At 43.4% G+C, this 18,065-nt stretch overlaps 1 protein-coding gene across 2 annotated transcripts in view; it reads left to right on the top strand.

Annotated features, from left to right (window-relative positions):
* NPRL2 (NPR2 like, GATOR1 complex subunit) overlaps nucleotides 1–11,652 on the top strand; it is a 29,366-nt gene extending 17,714 nt beyond the window's left edge. The window contains exons 5-11 of one of the 2 annotated variants that reach the window (XM_033926486.1): nucleotides 1,381–1,517; nucleotides 2,200–2,297; nucleotides 3,668–3,704; nucleotides 6,488–6,581; nucleotides 8,362–8,479; nucleotides 10,166–10,308; nucleotides 11,276–11,652. In XM_033926486.1, the coding sequence (XP_033782377.1) occupies nucleotides 1,381–1,517; nucleotides 2,200–2,297; nucleotides 3,668–3,704; nucleotides 6,488–6,581; nucleotides 8,362–8,479; nucleotides 10,166–10,308; nucleotides 11,276–11,343 (695 nt within the window). In that variant the 3' untranslated portion in view covers nucleotides 11,344–11,652. The remainder of the gene's footprint in view (nucleotides 1–1,380; nucleotides 1,518–2,199; nucleotides 2,298–3,667; nucleotides 3,705–6,487; nucleotides 6,582–8,361; nucleotides 8,480–10,165; nucleotides 10,309–11,275) is intronic. The other variant, XM_033926487.1, reaches the window with a different exon arrangement.
* The last annotated feature ends 6,413 nt before the right edge of the window (nucleotides 11,653–18,065 follow it).

Below are 18,065 nucleotides of genomic sequence, written 5' to 3'. Positions count from 1 at the left end.
ACTCTAACTGTAATCTATCTGTCTATATCACACAGTCCTGCAATGTCAATTTACTATCCAACTCGTAAGTTCCCCTCGTATTCTACCCAGCTATCTCTCCGCTGTCATAATTTAAAAAAAAAAAATTGTATCTTCACTGGAAAATGTCCAGTCAAATCTTTTGTAATCCGCCTTGAACTGCAAGGTACAGGCGGAATAGAAATCTGTAATGTAAGAGTACAGTAAAACCTTGGTTTGCGAGCATAATTCGTTCCAGAAGCTTGCTTGTAATCCAAATCGCTCGTATATCAAAGCAAATTTCCCCATAGGAAATAATGGAAACTCAGACGATTCATTCCACAACTCCAAAACTTTAATACAAAATACTATATGTACTTGTATTGCAAGACCTCGTTCATTTAGAACAGTCACTACACTCTTGCAGGGTCAGAGAGAGAAGAATCATCGGCTTGATTGTGATGATGTGTGTACACTTCTCCCTCTGTATTCGCGGTTTCAGCATTCACGGTTTCGATTATTCATGGTTTTAAGCTTGCTGGCTCCTCCCCCCAAATTACATCAGCTTGCATGGATAAATCACTGATTCCAAGCATTTCCAGAGAAAATCGCTGATTCCCAGCACTTTCTTCACCGTGTTTTGCCTCTCCTTCAGGAACAGACCAGGTCTCCCACCATGTTATTCGCAGTTTCACCATATTCCCGATGGTTTTTAATAGAAAACAGCGAATCACACCTGAAAAAGTTATTTGCGGTTTTTCTGTATTTGCAGTTCTGTTAATCCCCTATCACAGCAAATATATCAAGTATATCAAGTTAAAATGTAATAAAATGTTTTGCTTGTCTTGCAAAACACTTGCAAACCAAGTTACTTGCAATCCAAGGTTTTACTATGTTAATGCATTCATGAAAGTGGCTTGATGTGGATTTTGTGTCATTTTGAGATGGACACTAGTCAAAACCTTTTTCTGAGCTTAAGAATCTATAATGCTGTACCCAGTGCAGCTTACAACATGAGCATATCTGCTTTTGAATAGAATGGGGGACAACCAGTATGGCTTTATAGAAGCTCCAGAGCCCACAAATTGCTTTTCCCCCCCACCCAAAGCAGGAAGCTTCTTGCTTGACCCCAAGATGTGGTGCTGGAATAAGTCTCTGATGCCTTTTGAGTCTGGCACTCTGAGCTCGGTTTTCCTCCCATGTAAACATTGCAAGGCGATTACTTTTGTAGTTCCTCTGTTCAGCAGCACAGACTGTCCGCATTCCTTTGGCTCTGTGATTCTGTAATAGGTTATTCTCAAACATAAAGGTAGGCCTGGGTATTAAGATGTTTGTATCTTGGGCAGGTTACATTTCCTTTGCTCTCTTGCTCACAATCCACAGATGGATCAAATACCATTCATCTGAAAGTGATCGAGCAGCGGCCAGACCCACCCATTGCGCAGGAGTATGACGTGCCCGTCTTCATTAAGGATAAAGATGACTTTATAAACTCTCAGTGGGACCTGACCACTCAGCAGGTGAGCAAGAGAGAGGTTTGCTCTTATATCATTTTCTAAGGCTTGGACTACAGCAGTTTGTAATTTTTGAAGTACACTTCTCCCTCCGCATTCGCGGTGATAGGGGAAAAGCATGGCAGCGAATACCAGAAAAACCACGAATAACTTTTTGTATGTTATTTGCGGTTTTTCAGTAACAAACCCCTAAAAAAGATTTAAAAAACCGCAAACATTATATTAGATTAGAGATTTCTTTTCCACCATTGCCTTGCGGTTCAAGGCGGATTACAAAAGAATTACAAAAACGTATTACAGGAAGAAATCTGGTAATTTCTAGAGCAGTTAAAGAGTAGATGAGGTTGCTTTGGGGAATCGGGAAGGTATTGGGAAGCGATTTCCTCTGTTCAATGCTGGGAGCAGAGATCGGAGCCAGAGAACAAAAAAATGTGAATAATCGAAACCGCGAATACCGAGGGGGAAGTGTAATGCATTTGTACCTTTTAACACTTGGCTTAAGTGGTCACCCTAGCTTTTTCTAGATTCTTCTACTATATCATTCTGACTAACATCATTTTCTGTGTTAGGACTACGGGAATTGTGACTCCTTAGCAGAAATCCTACGTGATTCTTTCAATAACACTCTCCTGGTCCTCCTGCCTCTGAGTGAGTTGGATGACTAGTTTCTGCTTTTCTGATCCTTTAGATCTTGCCCTACATCGATGGATTTAGACACATACAGAAGATATCGTTTGAAGCGGACGTGGAGCTGAATTTGGTGCGAATTGCTATCCAGAACCTTCTGTAAGTGAGAGTCCAGCCGATGTAAGGGATGGGTGAAGCTGGTGTGAGACTTGCACATTTTTTTTCTCTTAACCTCTATGTTATCTTGTTGCACCTGTTTGCTCCTTTCCGGCACATGACACTTCACCTCAGCCACAAAACCAACCGAGGAGTAGAACCGATCTACTGGATCAATCCAAGTTTATACCAACATATAAAATAGTCAATAAGAGATACCACAATAACAAATGATACAGCTGGCAAGTAATACAGCAGTAGGCTGTAAGCATGTAGTGTTGTTGTCAGCCGAACAGCATCGTACCCCTGACGAAGGCTAGCTCATTAGGCTCCTCTAGTTACTGTTCACTACATCTGTACCGACTGCTGTATTTATTTATTTATTTATATACCACTAAGTCAGGGGTGTCCAACCTGCGGTCGAGGGCAATGCAGTGTTTTCCTCTGCTGCCCCCGTCTTGCCAGCTCCCTCCTCTGTCTTGCTGCAGCGTTTGCACATTTGTGCGGCCCCAGAAACATTTTTTTTTTCGGCCAATGCGGCCCAGGGAAGCCAAAAGGTTGGACACCCCTGACCTAAGTGTTTTACACTTAGCATTTTTCCCTATCTGTCCCAGTGGGTTCCCATTCTACCTAATGTACCTGGGGCAATGGGGGGGGGGATTAAATTACTTACCCAGGGTCACAAGGAGCAGCAAGGGATTTGAACCCACAACCTCGGTGTGCTGAGGCTGTAGCTCTAACCAGGGTGCCACAGACTCCCGTATCATTGAGGACAAGTTCCTGGAGGAAAAGTCCATAGTCTGTTATTGAGAAAGATATGGGGGAAAGCCACTGCTTGCCCTGGATCGCTAGCATGGAATATTGCTACACCTTGGGTTTTTTCCAGGTGTTGGTGACCTGGATTGGCCACCATGGAAACGGGCTACTGGGCTTGATGGCCCCCGCTGGTCTGACCCAGTGAGGCTATTCTTATGTTCCATTGACTATTTTTATACGTTGGAATAAATTTGGCTATATCCAGTAGATTGGTTCTGCTCTTTTAGTTTTGCATTTTCTTCTTTTTTTCATGGACATTGAGGTTCACCTTGATTGCTGCTGTTACTTCACTTCAGCCTCCGTATGCCCAATCCATGTGTGTTGACCATTCCCCCCCCTGATTTTCTTCTTCTCTATCAGAAAAATTACTGAAGGATATTTTATGGTGGTTTCCCTTGAGGGGATAAGTCGAAAGAATTTAGAACGAGTCAATTTAAAAGTTAACTAGCCTAGAGTAAGTGGCGAAACTTCAGGGGGGGGGGTCATGATTTGTCTAACTGGGGCAGGAAAACAAATGAGCTCTTGTTCTTTCTAATGTTGTCTGTAATATTTTGCAGGTATTATGGGGTAGTGACTTTGGTTCCCATATTACAGGTAAGCATGACTATCTTGCACTGCATACCAATGCTCTCGAGAGAAACTCATCCAGGAAAGAGGAGCAGTTCAAGGCCCAAAAGGGACAGCTGCAACTCTTATGTACACAATTGGGGCACAGGGTTTCAGAGCTGAAATAATTTACATTTTAGATTAGGAACTGGCAGAGCACGATTCGCTGAATGAGCTGATAGCCAGAGCCAGGCTAATTACATTACATTACATTAGTGATTTCTATTCCGCCATTACCTTGCGGTTCAAGGCGGATTACATTCAAACTAAAAAACAGGAATTACATACAAATTAAAAGGAATAGGATAAGCGATGACATAGAATTTTTTAAAGGTAATAAACATTGGATAAAGAGTTACCAAAGGGAAGTGGAGGTCTTTAGGAGGTAAGAATATGGTGAAATTATGGGTTTTAGATAGCATTTGATAGGTAAAAGTGTTGTTAAGAGTAAGAGATTTTAAGCAAAATATACAGGCTCGTATTCAGACCGCGGGAGATCCCAGCAATCTGTGGTCCACAGCAATACCGGAAATTCAGTGCCAGTGCTGTATCCAGCCACCATTTTTGACTAGCTGAGACATAGACGGCTAAGTCTCAATTGCCAAAGATACAAAACTCTTTTAGATAATTGTCTTTGACACTGAAATTGGCAGTGACCGGCTATGTGGCGCAACATAGCTGGTCACTGGCCAATCCAGAGAGAGCCAGCTATCCACTACTGGATAATCGGCGGATGGCCAGTTAATGTGCTCTTTAGCCAGCTGGGAGCTGTTCCCGGCCGGCTAAATAGCACTGACTATCGGCCTCATAGTAACTATGGTATTCATTTCAGCTCGCCCCATAAGAAAAGTAATGCCCTTAAGTATTGGAGATTCGAAATCCACTTGTCTGGAGCAAGTGAATTTTCCTAACTAGTGAAAAGATACTAAGAGCAGGAGGTAGCGGCATCTGTAGATTATAAGCAAGGAAGATATGAAAGTATGGCCTAAGGAAAGCAGAATCCATCTCGGCGGCAGCAGATCCACTTGAATGAGAGGCTTGTACACTTCTCCCTCTGTATTTGCTGTGATAAGGGATTATCAGACCTGCGAATAACCTTTTCGTATGTTGTTCGTTGTTTTCTATTAAAAACCATCGTGAATGTAGTGAAACCGCGAATCACATGGTGGGAGACCTGGCCTATTCCTGAAGGAGAGGCAAAACACGGTGAAGAAAGTGCCGGGAATCGGCGATTTTTCTCTGTAAACGCTTGGAATCGGTGATTTCTCTATGCAAGCTGACGGAATTGGGGAGGGGGGGGTGGGTGGAGGAGCCAGCAAGCTAAAAACCGTGAATAATCGAAACTTCAAATCCTGAAACCGTGAATACGGAAGGAGAAGTGTAGTTGGCATACAAAAGGAGAGTAGAGAAGCTGTAGGAAGGAGAGAGAGAGAGAGGACCGCATGGGGATGGGTTGAGAATGTTTACTGGCCAGGGAAGGAATTAAATTTATCATGTATTCACTATCCATCTGCCCCCAGCTTCATATCCCAGTAATTGGTTTTGAGGAAATGCATATCATTCTTGAAAAGTAAACCTTGGAGGAATTTGTGAATCCTTGGGGTGTCATCCTCTTAGAAAAGTGTTGAATATCTCAATGCTGTGAGCTCTAGGGGTAACAGACAGTTTGCAGCTTCCTTTGACCCGGCATGGCATGCAGCGTTGCTTCAGATCCAGGCCTGGCACTCCAAATTCACCAGCAGGAAACTCCTTTCCCAGCATTGGATCTGTTGGGTCTCCCTTACTCCCCTTACCTTGATCTTGTCAACAGCAGAGGGGCCTCTTAATTCCTTGGAGTTCTTACTCCTGGGGGAATTCTGTGCAAAATCTTTTTAAAAATTTGCAAAATTCTGTACTGTTTATTTGCTGTGCTTGTGCACAGAATATCCCCATCTTAAAGCCTGAAATTCTTTCTTTAGTTTGCCTCAATAAGCTCCAGCCTCCCTATTTCATCTCTCACTCCAAATGCTGTTCTCCCACTCCCTCTAACTCTCTCAACAAGATCCTTAAGACTTCTCCTGAATGGAATGCCTAAAATCTCATTTTTTTCCAAGGTGCACATCCCTACATTTCTAGTTTTTCTCCTGCCAGGTATACACCCCCAACTATCATTGTATCTTTCCACCTCTCTCCTCCATGGCACCCACGCAATCTTGATCTCCTCCCTTGCTAGTGGCCCACTCGCAACTTTAGATCCCCACCTCCAAACTCCAGAGCACTCACACATTGTTCTGCTTCCATTTCCCCATCTCTGTGACACACTCGCTTTGCTTTACCTCCCCTCCAGCCCTCCCCCATGGCACACTCACCTCATTGTACACTTGGAGCAGATGATGCTAGCTCTCCCCCTTCCCTGCCAAGATCACAGGCAGCAGGAGGAAGTGAACTACTGGCATCAGATCACTTCCTCTGATGGCTTAGACGTAACTGTTTATGTGAACCATAGGACCCTCCTGTGATTTACATAAACAATCCGGTCTAAGCTGGAGGAGGAAATGACCTGATGTGCAAGGATTCACTTCCTCCTCCTCATGCCATGCAATCTCTGAGTGGGGAGAGATCTGATGGTGGCAGAATTCTGTACATTTTGTGGGGCTGGGAAATTTTGCGTTGCGCCGAATTCTCTCAGAAGCAAGCTCTAGGGGCCAAAGACAGGTTGAGATGGCACTCCTAGCATCCATGGTATTAACAAGGTTCTCTCTTCTCCTTTTGTCTCCTGGTTGTGTTTCCAGTATTCTAATGTGTATTGCACCACGCCCAAGGTCCAAGATCTGGTGGACGACAAATTACTGCAGGAGGAGTGCTTATCGTATGTTACCAAGCAAGGTACAGGGAAAGGGGCAAAAGGGGTTACCAGGCATAGTGTAAGGAAAGGGGTAAGGTCACTAAGAATAGAGCTAGGGAAAAGGGGTAGGAAGGAAAGTCAGAAAACAAGATATAGGTGAGCAGTCATTGAGCAAGGTCTTGTTTGGAGAGGGCTAGAAGAACGTGCGGAATGAAGGAGGTTGGGTGGTGGTTGTCGAGCAGAATGCCTGGAAGGCGTTGGAGTTGACGTTGCACAGCAAGATGTGGGTGGGGGGGAGGGGTGTCGAGGAAATGTTATCAAACTAAATACAAGGATTAATGCACGCCTCCCCTTTTTTTTTTTAAATTCTTTATTCATTTTATAATTCACAACAAGTGTACAGTAAATATCAAACAATTAGAATACAATATCACTTGAAAGTCTACCATATCATACAACAAAAAGATATAACCCCCACCCCCTCCCACTTCCTTATACAACAAAAAATATACCACATGAATATAATATCTTTTCATTCATATATATATATATATATATATTTTTTTTTTAATTTCTTTATTCATTTTTTCATATTACAACAAGTGTATCAAAAAAATACATATAATCTTATAAACACACACTTGATTTTCCTTCATGAATACTTTAAGTACAATATATCATATTTATATTCATATTTTTATAATGTTTTAGATAATATGTAAATCATTTAATATGTATGACAAATATAAATAAAATAACCTCCCCCCAAGCCCTCCCTTCTTATTTCAGAAACTCTAACCTAATACTTCAAAATGCATTAATTAATTCATACATATTGTAAGGTAAATAAAATAATACCCACCCACATCCCCACTTAACAAATCTCTTATTATGGGAAAATGTTATTAATCATTACAAAAATCTGCTAATGGTCATATATATTATTAATAGAAATCCAACCCCCCCCCCCCCCGATCCACATGTAAGAATTAAAAATTGGGAAAAGTGTAAATTATTCATTAGAATAATTTAAAAAATGGCCCCCACACATCCTTAAATTTCTTATAGTAATCTTTTTGAACTGCCAACGCTCTTTCCATTTTAAACACATGACATACTGAATTCCACCAGAAAAAATAATTCTCCCTTTTTAAAACTCTGGCTTCAGATATTGGCACTAGCCTAGGGGTGGTCAACTCCGGTCCTTGAGGGCCGGAATCCAGTCGGGTTTTCAGGCTTTCCCCAATGAATATGCATTGAAAGCAGTGCATGCACATAGATCTCATGCATATTCATTGGGGAAATCCTGAAAACCCGACTGGATTCCGGCCCTCGAGGACTGGAGTTGCCCACCCCTGCACTAGCCTCTTAGATTATTCTACTGTAGGTCAGTTATCAGGCATTAGTACCATTGGATGTGGACTTTCGGAGCTGCTTTTATTGGGCAGGATGCTGCAGCACAGTTTACCCGATGGCCATACCTGATTAGGATTTCTCAGGTTACTAGTTAACTTGGTTCCCAAATGTATTGTTAGTCCAATTTTTTAAAAAAAGTAAATTTCCTTAGAAGTTTTTGTAAAAAATCTGTAAAACGAAACTGCCTGCCTTCCTCCCCCCCCCCCCCCATCCCATCCCTGAGAGCGCTTTAGGTTCCAGTCCCACCTCCAATATCATTAAAATTACTGGGTCTTTGTGTTTCACTTCTCTGAGTAGGTGCAGTATTTATATGGGGAAGAATAAGTGGGTAGATGTTGGGGGCTGTATGGGAACTATGCTATAATTGGCTGCAATACTTTTTCTTATGTTTCCTAATCTGTTCAGGTCACAAGCGAGCTGGTCTGGGCGATGTTTTCCAGCTATACTGTGGGCTGAGCCCAGGAACGACCGTGCGTGATCTCATCTCACGTTACACTCAGCAGCTGCAGAGAGTGGATGAAAGGTAACCGAGCTGGGGGAGGGTGGGATCGAAGCACATATATAAGCCAGAGAGCTGTTTATCTATTAGAATGAGCTAGGTGGGGGCATCCCTAGTGCAGAGGTTCCCAAACTGTGCGCTGTGGCACTGTGGCAAACTTTTACAGGGGTGCTGCAGCATATTTTTCCCTCTGGAGCTGCTGCAAGGCTAGACGCTCCAATCACGTGGCTGACTGTCCTGCTCCCCCCCCCCCCCTTGTATGTCACATCCTATTTTGATGCATAACCGGCGCCATGTGGATGGACAGTCTGGCATTGCAGTTGCTGCAGTTTGTTTTGCTGCTGGTCTAGTGAAGCATCGGCAGGGGTCAGTGTGGGGAGGAAGGCACAGAAATGGGGCTTAGGGAAGAATAGGGGGCAGTGTCTGGATGGAAGGGAGAAAGGAAGGCAGCATGCATGGGGTTGCTGGCATTAGTGGCTGAAGCTTGCCGCCGATTAGCTTGCTTTGTAGGCCTTGGGCAGTGGACTTCTTCAGCTGATTGTGTAGTAGTTTTTATTCCTGAGGAAAGTATAATACTGAAACATTGGCAGGTAGAGCCATCTTTATTGTATCAATAAATGTATTTATTATCTTTTTAACCGGATTTACAGTGTACAGTATAATCTCGTTATAACGAACTCACTTATAACGAAATATCGTTTATAGTGGACTAGGTCCCCTGGTCCCGGCTGTGCGCCTTTATGAACATGCAGAAAATCACTGCATATAGCGGACTCGCATATAATGGACAAACAATTTGGTCCCTAGAGCTGCTTTCAGCTGTAGTTTTGTTCGGCAATAACGGACATGCAAGCTCCGCCTTCAAGGCGCTTGGTGTGCCGGTGATACAGTATCAAAATGCAGCCCAAAAGAAAATGACAGATTATTTTTAGTACAGTGCGACATAAAGCTTTAGAACATCTTTTAGTGTTCTCATTTTGTAATAATTTCGTGCCATGCCAATGTTTTGCTGAGTTTTGTTCTTGATATGCTTGTGCAGTGACTGTTGTTCATTGATTGTACGCTGTTTCAGGTGGACCTAAATAAAGTTTTTTAAAAATGCAACTCTGGATATAACAGACTCTGGATATAATGGACTGTTTTGCCAGGTCCCTTGAAGTCCGTTTTAATGAGATTATACTGTACTGGTTTGATGGCTAAACTCACTTTCTTCTGAAAGTTCTTATGTGTCGAAAAAGCGTGGGATCTAGAATCAGAAAATAATAGTAAATATTGAACTAAGGCCAGTTCTGGGCAGACTTGCAAGGTCTGTGTCTGTATGTGGCCGTTTGGGGGAGGATGGGCTGGGGAGGGCTTCATTGGCTGGGAGGGTGTAGATGGACTGGAGTAAGTTTTGATAGAGACTTCAGTAGTTGGAACCTAAGAACAGTACTGGGCAGAACTTTGGATTCTTGCCCAAAAATAGCTAAGGAGGAGAAGAAGAAGAAAAAAAGAAACCCAACAAGCTTTTAGATTGAATCAGGTTGGGCAGACTAGATGGACCATTCGGGTCTTTATCTGCCGTCATCTACTATGTTATTATGTAAATAAACTTGTACTCTTAGAGTACGAGTTTAATACAACTGGTGCACAGGGAATCGCGTACTAGTTAGGCAGCATCACTACTCTTCCTTTGCAATGATAGTTTGAATAGTTGTTTTGTCTTGGCAGGAAGCTTATCCAGTTTGGATTGATAAAAGGCCTAATCCGTAGGCTGCAGAAGTATCCAGTGAAGATCAGTCGGGATGAGAAAAGCCATCCGGCGCGATTGTACACAGGCTTCCACAGCTATGATGAGATCTGTTGTAAGACAGGTGTGACAGCTCTGAATCTATTTCTTTCTAAATGCAGAGACTCTGTGTTACGGGTGGAATACAGATTCTAGCTAGTTGTGTCATTTGGATGCACTGGATGTTGGCTCTTGCAGTGGCATAGTAACGGGAGGGTTGACCACCCCAGGAACTGTTATCATGGGGGGCGCCGGTGTCTCTCCTTTCTATTTCCCCTTGCATATTTTCCTTAAATGTGAACAGTATCTTCCACTTGCTTCTCGCGCCGGCCTCAACTCCCTTGCTTCTCGCGCCGGCCTCAACTCCCTTCTGACGTCACGTCCTGGTCTTGGGACCAGGACGTGACGTCGGAAGGGAGCCGAGGCCGGCGTAAGCAGCAGGTGGAAGATGGTCACTCCGTCAAACATTTCAAGAGCTACGCTCAGTGGCGGGAAACGTAGGGGGGCGCACAGCGCAGCAATGCAGGGCACTGCTTTCCCTCGCCGTGCCACTGTGCTCTTGGATACAGAGGGTGTCTCTCTGTCCATCTGCCAAACATGGAGACTAGCTGGCAAGTAGAGACGAGGCTGGATTTATCAGTGGCAAGAACCAGCGTAGATTGAAATGGAAATCGATACATTGCGTGGAAGTGCAGAGCTCAGCTATAGAAACCAAAATGTGAAAAGGGTCGTGTCATATAAAAATAAATAAAATGGCATAGGCCGTTTATGTTGTGTGATAAATTTCTCAAATGATTCATTTTTCCCAGCTTTGAGCATAGCTGTGTGCCAGGATCTTTGCTGGGATCACGGGCTGTTATAGATCAGGACTAGGGAGTGTTCAGAACTCAGCAGGTGGCTGAAGGGTCGTTCCTGCCTCCATTGTAGACCTGTCCAAATGCGGAGGTGACATTTTAAATAGCAGAGTACAGAGTTAATGCAAGTTTCAGTTGCATCGCTTGTGTGTGTTTTCATGTTCTGGTTTTCATTGTTGACTTGCTTCCTGTTTCCAGGTATGAGCTACCGCGAGCTGGATGAGCGTTTGGAGAATGATCCTAACATCATTGTATGCTTGAAGTGAACCTTAAGAGGCGAGGAAGCTGTTGCCCCTCTCTTTCGAGCTTGCGGTGGATGCTAGAGCTGCTCATACCGTCCAGATTTTGTGGGTGCCGCCTTCTTAAGTTCCTTTCTTGAGACCCTCATCCAGCACAAGCTGGACTACAACTTGCAGTCAACCCGAGTGGAAATTTTTTGGGGGTGGGGGAGGGACACTGAACTCAAGACGTGTTTTAGTAGGTGACGGGATAATCGCGCGCCAGATACCAGCGCGCCGACAATTCAGTGCAAGAAAGAAGCGCGCCGCCGAAAGCCGCCAAAAAACATTATTTATAAAGAGCTTCGACGGGGGTGTGTGGGGGAATCCCCCCACTTTAATGCATAGTGTTCGTGCTGCTGTTGGGGGAGGGGGGTGGGGAGTGCAACCCCCCATATTATAGAGAAAACGGAACTTTTCCTGAAAAAAATTGGAAAAAGTTCTGTTTTCTCTACAATGTGGGGTGTTGCACCCCCCCAATGGCAGCGCGAACACTATGCATTAAAGTGGGGGGGCCCCCACACCCCTCGTCGGAGCTCTTTATAAATAATGTTTTTTGGCGGCTTTCGGCGGTGTGTGCTTCTTTCTTGCGCTGAATTGTCAGCGCGCCACTGACTATGAACTGTTTTAGTATTGGTGCATGTCTTATTCCACTTGGTGAGAAGCAGCGGAGACGGTGCCAAGGGGCCACTAGCTGCGCTCTCTCATCTATTCAATTGCCATTTGTTGGATGTCACACCCTGCTAAATTCTCTTCCCATCTGCAGAGAGACTTGAATCTAGTGCTCTTAAGATGTCTGCCAGGTTCTGGATTTTCCAACCCTACATATGCTGTTTAAGGAGTAAGAAAAGTGATAGGGATAGAATGCATTCAACATCCAGTTGTCATCTTTCTTTCTATAGTATTCAACACTGTGGGAAGAATACAGACCACATTTGTCAATGAGATCACTGCTGGTTTTCTGGTAATGATTGAGCACAGCCCCTCCTAACCTTTAGCTACTGTCATTTCTTACAAAAGCGCATACCCTGTATTTATTTAAACTATTTTAAATACTAAGCTAACAGAATGATGAGGATACAGCACCAAGATTCTTCAAGTCTGCTGAACATTATGTGTCATGTTCCTCATCCATGTTGACATAAACAACGCTGCTAGGTATCCCATCCATAGGGTTGCCAGCTGGACACAGCTTCATTCTGTGCAGGGACTTGTTCTGATTTCCCTATTGCATTTCCTCAGAAAAGCAAGACTACAAGTCCTTGCATGCAATGGGGTAAATACAGGACTGAATCAGCCCTATCAAGTGAATCTGGATCCAGTTGACAAAACTTACCCACAAAAAGTGATTACATGGTTCTGGGCCAAAATCTGCAGATGCTTCCATCTTGGAGATAAGTACATGGCTAGGCCAAGAGCTTTTATTGCTTCCTAGACTATAGGATGATATTAAAATGAATTATTAGGAAGAGATAGTTTCCATCTATCAAAGAAGGGATGAAGTTTTCTGTAGCAGACTGGCTAACCTACTGCAGAGGACTTTAAACTAAATTCATGGGGGAAGGATGAGCATAACCCCCAGATAATTAAAATCTCTTAGGCAAGCAAAACATTAAATACCTTAAATGAAATAAAGGAGCGTTTCTGGAGAGCTCTCTATACCAATGCAGTAGTATATGGGGTTCAAGGTTCTGGATCTAGAAGCTGTGATGGAAGGGGCTGGCTTAAATTTAATGGCAGTCACAGTGATATGGTTTCAGGAGACCTATGACTGGGATGATGATATACCAGACTGTATGCTTTGCAGGAAACATGGTGTAAGGGCAGAGGAATAGCATAGGTTAAAAAGAATATTAAAGAATATTAAGGAAGAGGCACTGTGGGTTAATCTGGAAACCTAGTTGAAGACCTTCACAAGATTGCAATGAAAGGAGAAGTGATGTTAATGGGCAAATTCAACAGGCCAGATGTAGATTGGGTTATCCCTGTTGCAAGCTCATCTAGAAGTAGGGATATTGGATTCTCTACAGGGAGAGCTGTTCCTGCTATTGGTAATGGAACCCACACGAGGTGCGGCCATAAATAGGGAGAATGCTTCTGACATTACAGCAGATGATTGCCATCTAGTGGTCACTGGATAGTGGTGTTCAAAATTAAGACATGTACAGACAAGGAGAGGGACCTTGGGGTTGATAGTGTTTGAGGATCTGAAGGCAGTGAGACTGTGACAAGGTGGTGGTCGTAGCCAGAAGGATGCTAGGTTGCATAGAGAGACAGACATAATCAGCAGAAGAAAGGAGATGTTGATATGCTTGTGGAAGGTTTCCGGGTCTCGCTGCATCTTATCATGTAGAAACTGATATTTCAGTCATCATGCCTGATTTTGTTTTTGTTCCAGTCTGATTTTGAATTTGTTCCATTCTGATCGGGGCTAGATTCACATTCTCGTGGGGCCAGCAAGTGCAGCCACCCTCCCCTTTTATTTTGACCTCGAGCGAAGCGAGCTTTGCAAACGCTGGCGCAGATCGCATCTCCAGGAAGAGAGGATGGTCTGCGCAGGCATCGGAATCGCTCTGCAAAGATCCGTGGGATCGCTTGTGGGCGTGTGTCCGATCAGATCATTTGCATGGGGGACTCTTTGGTGAATCGGTCGCCAGCAAGACTCGGCCACGGATCACCCATAAAAAGAGTTTTGTGACTTTAGCCCTTAAACCAGCTCCAGGTGCAGTGTGGTACGCAGCCATGTGTTTAATAATTGATAGGTGCCACTGCCTAGTCTGCTATGAGTGGTATGTATTCCATGAGTGCGTTAGTGTAATTTTGACTGCTCTCTTTCGCTGATGTTTTCTGTTGAGAATGCAGTGTGTTATATGAATGATGTTAATTACATGGCAGTTACTGCTATGCTATTTTGAGAAACTAGAAATCTAGCACCCCGGAGTGCTTGGTTTTGTTTTCTATGTTCTGTAACAATATAAACATCAGCTTTTTTCCCTTTTTAAAATACTTTGTGTTTTTTCAACGTGGAAGTGTGTATCAGTGGTTAAAGCATTCATGAGAAATCGTAAGATGTGTGTTTAAGGATCCCCCTCTGAGGTGACATTGGTTCAGTTAGCCTGGGCCATAGTTCAAATCCAAAAGTCTCTTATTTTCCCGGTCAAATTAAAGAGACCAACTGTTATCTCTTGCGCCAAGATCTGACAAATAAGAGGAAGCAATGTCCAGTGCTAAACGGCGAGAACAAACAAAAAGAAGCCCAAGCTTTCCACAGTCAAAAATGGAAATCCAGAACAAAAGGAGCAAAATGTTCTTGATTGACCCAACACAGTCTGTGTTTTAGCTAACTATAGCCTTCTTCAGGGGTCCTAAGAGAATGACATGAATATGTATGAATAAATGAATTTGAATCAATGGATTGTGGTGGTATTGAAACCAAGGTTGGTCTTGAGGGTAGTGACTACAAAGTGGATATAGCCCAGTGGGAGGATGTACTAAACAGCAGCATAAGACTTCAGAAGTGCAACAAGCACCTTCTACCAGCAACTAAGGTTAGTGAGGAAAGACTAAACCGGTTAGGGCTCTTCAGCTTGGAAAAGAGACGGCTGAGGGGAGATATGATTGAAGTCTACAAACTCCTGAGTAGAACGGGTACAAGTGGATCGATTTTTCACTCCGTCAAAAAAGACAAAGACTAGGGGACACTCGATGACATTACAGGGAAATACTTTTAAAACCAATTGGAGGAAATTTTTTTCACTCAGAGAATAGTTAAGCTCTGGAACGTGTTTCCAGAGGATATGGTAAGAGCGGATAGCGTAGCTGGTTTTAAGAAAAGTTTGGACAAGTTCCTGGAGGAAAATTCATAGTCTGTTTATTGAGAATGACACGGGGGAAGCCACTGCTTGCCCTGGATCGGTAGCATGGAATATTGCTACACCTTGGGTTTTGGCCAGGTACAAGTGACCTGGATTGGCCACCGTGAGAACGTTTTACTAGGCTTGATAAACCATTGGTCTGACCCAGTAAGGCTATTCTTATGTTCTCAAAAGGATCAGTTATTAAATTCACCAACTGCAGCAAGGTTTACATATCAATTAATAGGAAAGTAAATCAATAGTTCTTCATAATATAATAATATAAGATGACCCGTTAAGATCACCTCTTAATACTCTTTCAAAACTGGTAGTGGTCGACATATGGGCGAAAAGCTATACTAAGGGATAATAGCCTTGAAGAAACCCCCCAGGGTGAAACATGTTGGCTTGTTAGTCCCTTTGAATCTGACCATGAATATTAAGCTAAGTACCCAAACATCTTAAAAAATCTAAAGGGTAGATTTAATTTATTATAAGAATTATTTAATATTTGACCCGATGAGGATGTGATGCATAAAGTCAGATACTATGAAATTCTTGAGTATTTGGTGGCATCTCTGAGGGTCGGCTTGCACTACCAGTTTTGAGAACGTATTAAGAGGTGATCTCAACGGGTCATTTTAAAAGGATCAGGACAGCAAAACCCACATGAAATTGCAGGCAACTAATATGTGGAATAGCTGTTGTGAGGAGTGAAGTTGAAGGAGATTTTAATAGTGACCCTTTTAAAAAGCATTGAGCTATTGTATCCTATTTTATAGCTGTGGGCCATGCGGTACTTACACACTAAGCTTTAAAAGGGTCCCTTGAATGGGTAGTGCAACTACAGAGGCCCACAGTACAGTGTTTAGGGTTGTGGTAAAAAAATTATTAGTAGTAGTTTGTTAATTCAAATATGCTAGATCAGTTCCCACTTCCATGTTTACAATAGTTGACTGTATTTCTCGATATACTGCACTTCCTACCAACAGAGCTGTTGACAAACACTTCATATGAAAGAAAAAAATATATAGTAAAGGGTCATCTCGCCCGCGAAACTAGTCTTAGTACCATCAAAGCTGCTCTCACGGAGCCACAAGCCAATTTTGAACAAGGGGCACTTTTACAAAGTTGCATTAGGGGCTAATGCAGAGAAGTGACCTAGTGGTTAGAGCAGCTGTCTCGGTCCCCTGAGGTTATGATTATGATTATTGAGAGCTTCTACACTGCTACTAATCACTGGGGAGTCAATTCAGAGCGGTTTACATGAGCCTCTGCAAAGGCGCTACACTACATGAGCTTCTGTAAAGGTGATATAATACATGAGCTTCTGTAGAGATGTTACCATAAGGAGTTGTGAGGTGTAACAATGCAAATACACACAGCTCTGTGGTGGTGTTACAGAGTTATTAATACTGCATGGTTATGCCAATAATCCATCATCCTACTTATATGCACATGTTCATACCAAATCTGTTGTCCTATATTTGTACACATGTAATAAATATTAGTTTACTATTGCCACTAAATACAATTTTTTTTTTTTTTAACATACCTCTTAAGAGGTTGTCATGTCTAGGCTCGGATCCAGCCAGACACCTAGGTTTCTTACCTAGCTGCAGCGTTTTGTCCTGTTTGGATCTGTCTGATCATGTATTTTGGTAAACCCAGGAGGGTTGCATTGCAGTAGTCAAAGATTGTGAGTACCAGGGATATTATTACATTGGACATAGCTTGGTGGGAGAGGTAGGGTTTCAGTCTTCTAACCCAGTAGAGTTTGCCATAAGCATTTTTGACCATCTGTTGGATCTGCGTTGTCATGTATATGTCTAAAATAGTAAGCCACTTTGATTGTGTAAACCACACAGAAAAAAACTGTATACATGTCCCTTTTCCATCCAACGTGCCCCTAACCCAGCTTAAAATGGTGTACAGTGGGACACAGTGTGGTATTCTGCTCTGCAGAATGTGCACTCTCTAACCATGCACTAAAACATTTTCAGGGGATGTGTCGGGGCAGAGAGTGGGCATTCCTGCAGTAATTGAGGACCTGTCTGCTGGAAGAAAGTCCTTTCCAGAGCCCCAGAACAGTGGCATACCTGAGCATAGAAGCTGCAGAGCCCAAGAGATGTAAAGTGGAGTTACCTAGAGGGTACTTACTCATTGCTGCCTTTTCTCCTGAATTTGTTAATTTAATGTGGAGAGCTTATTTGGATAGCTGAGATACTCATTCATATGAAGTCTAGCAGCAAGTCAGGGGTCTCTTGGGCTCCCAGGGCAAGTCAAGGGGTAGCTTGGGCTCCCAGGGCACATCGGCAGCATTACCAGAAGTTGACCAGGATCCTGTGGACCTTTCTGACAGGGATTTGGAAGGTGAGGGGGGTTAGTCTTTATGTCCGTTCTCTCGCAGAGCGAGTCTTCCCTGCTGGGAGATATAGGGTTGCTTACAAGAGCGGGTACGCAGGATGCAGTGGAGGCTCTCGTCAAGGGGAAAATCCTACTACATTCCGGCTGTTCAATCCTTTGGCACTATTACAAATAATTACCTGCTTCCTCTGAGAGTTAGACTCCCCGCAGGCTCCTTCCACTCAGTGGTCTTAGAGTGCAGCCGTCTTTTTTCCCAGCATCCTGTTATGAGTGTGTTAGTCACGGAGCACTGGGATGTTCCTGAGGGCTCGTTAAAGGTAGCCAAAACAATGTCTAGGCTGCATCCTATGGCACCCGAGTGTCGCCAGATGTTCGCTCAACCTAAGTGGGTTCCTTGGTGGCTCAGGTAACCAAGTGCACGTTCATGCCAAGTGAGAGAGAAGTAGTTTTAAAGGATATACTGGATCGCAGAGTGGATGTGGTCCGAAA

The sequence above is a fragment of the Geotrypetes seraphini genome, chromosome 17, assembly GCF_902459505.1.
Source record: "Geotrypetes seraphini chromosome 17, aGeoSer1.1, whole genome shotgun sequence".
Classification (NCBI taxonomy): Eukaryota; Metazoa; Chordata; class Amphibia; order Gymnophiona; family Dermophiidae; genus Geotrypetes; species Geotrypetes seraphini.
Note: the sequence above shows the minus strand (reverse complement) of the source record. Positions and strands in the feature narration are given on the sequence as shown.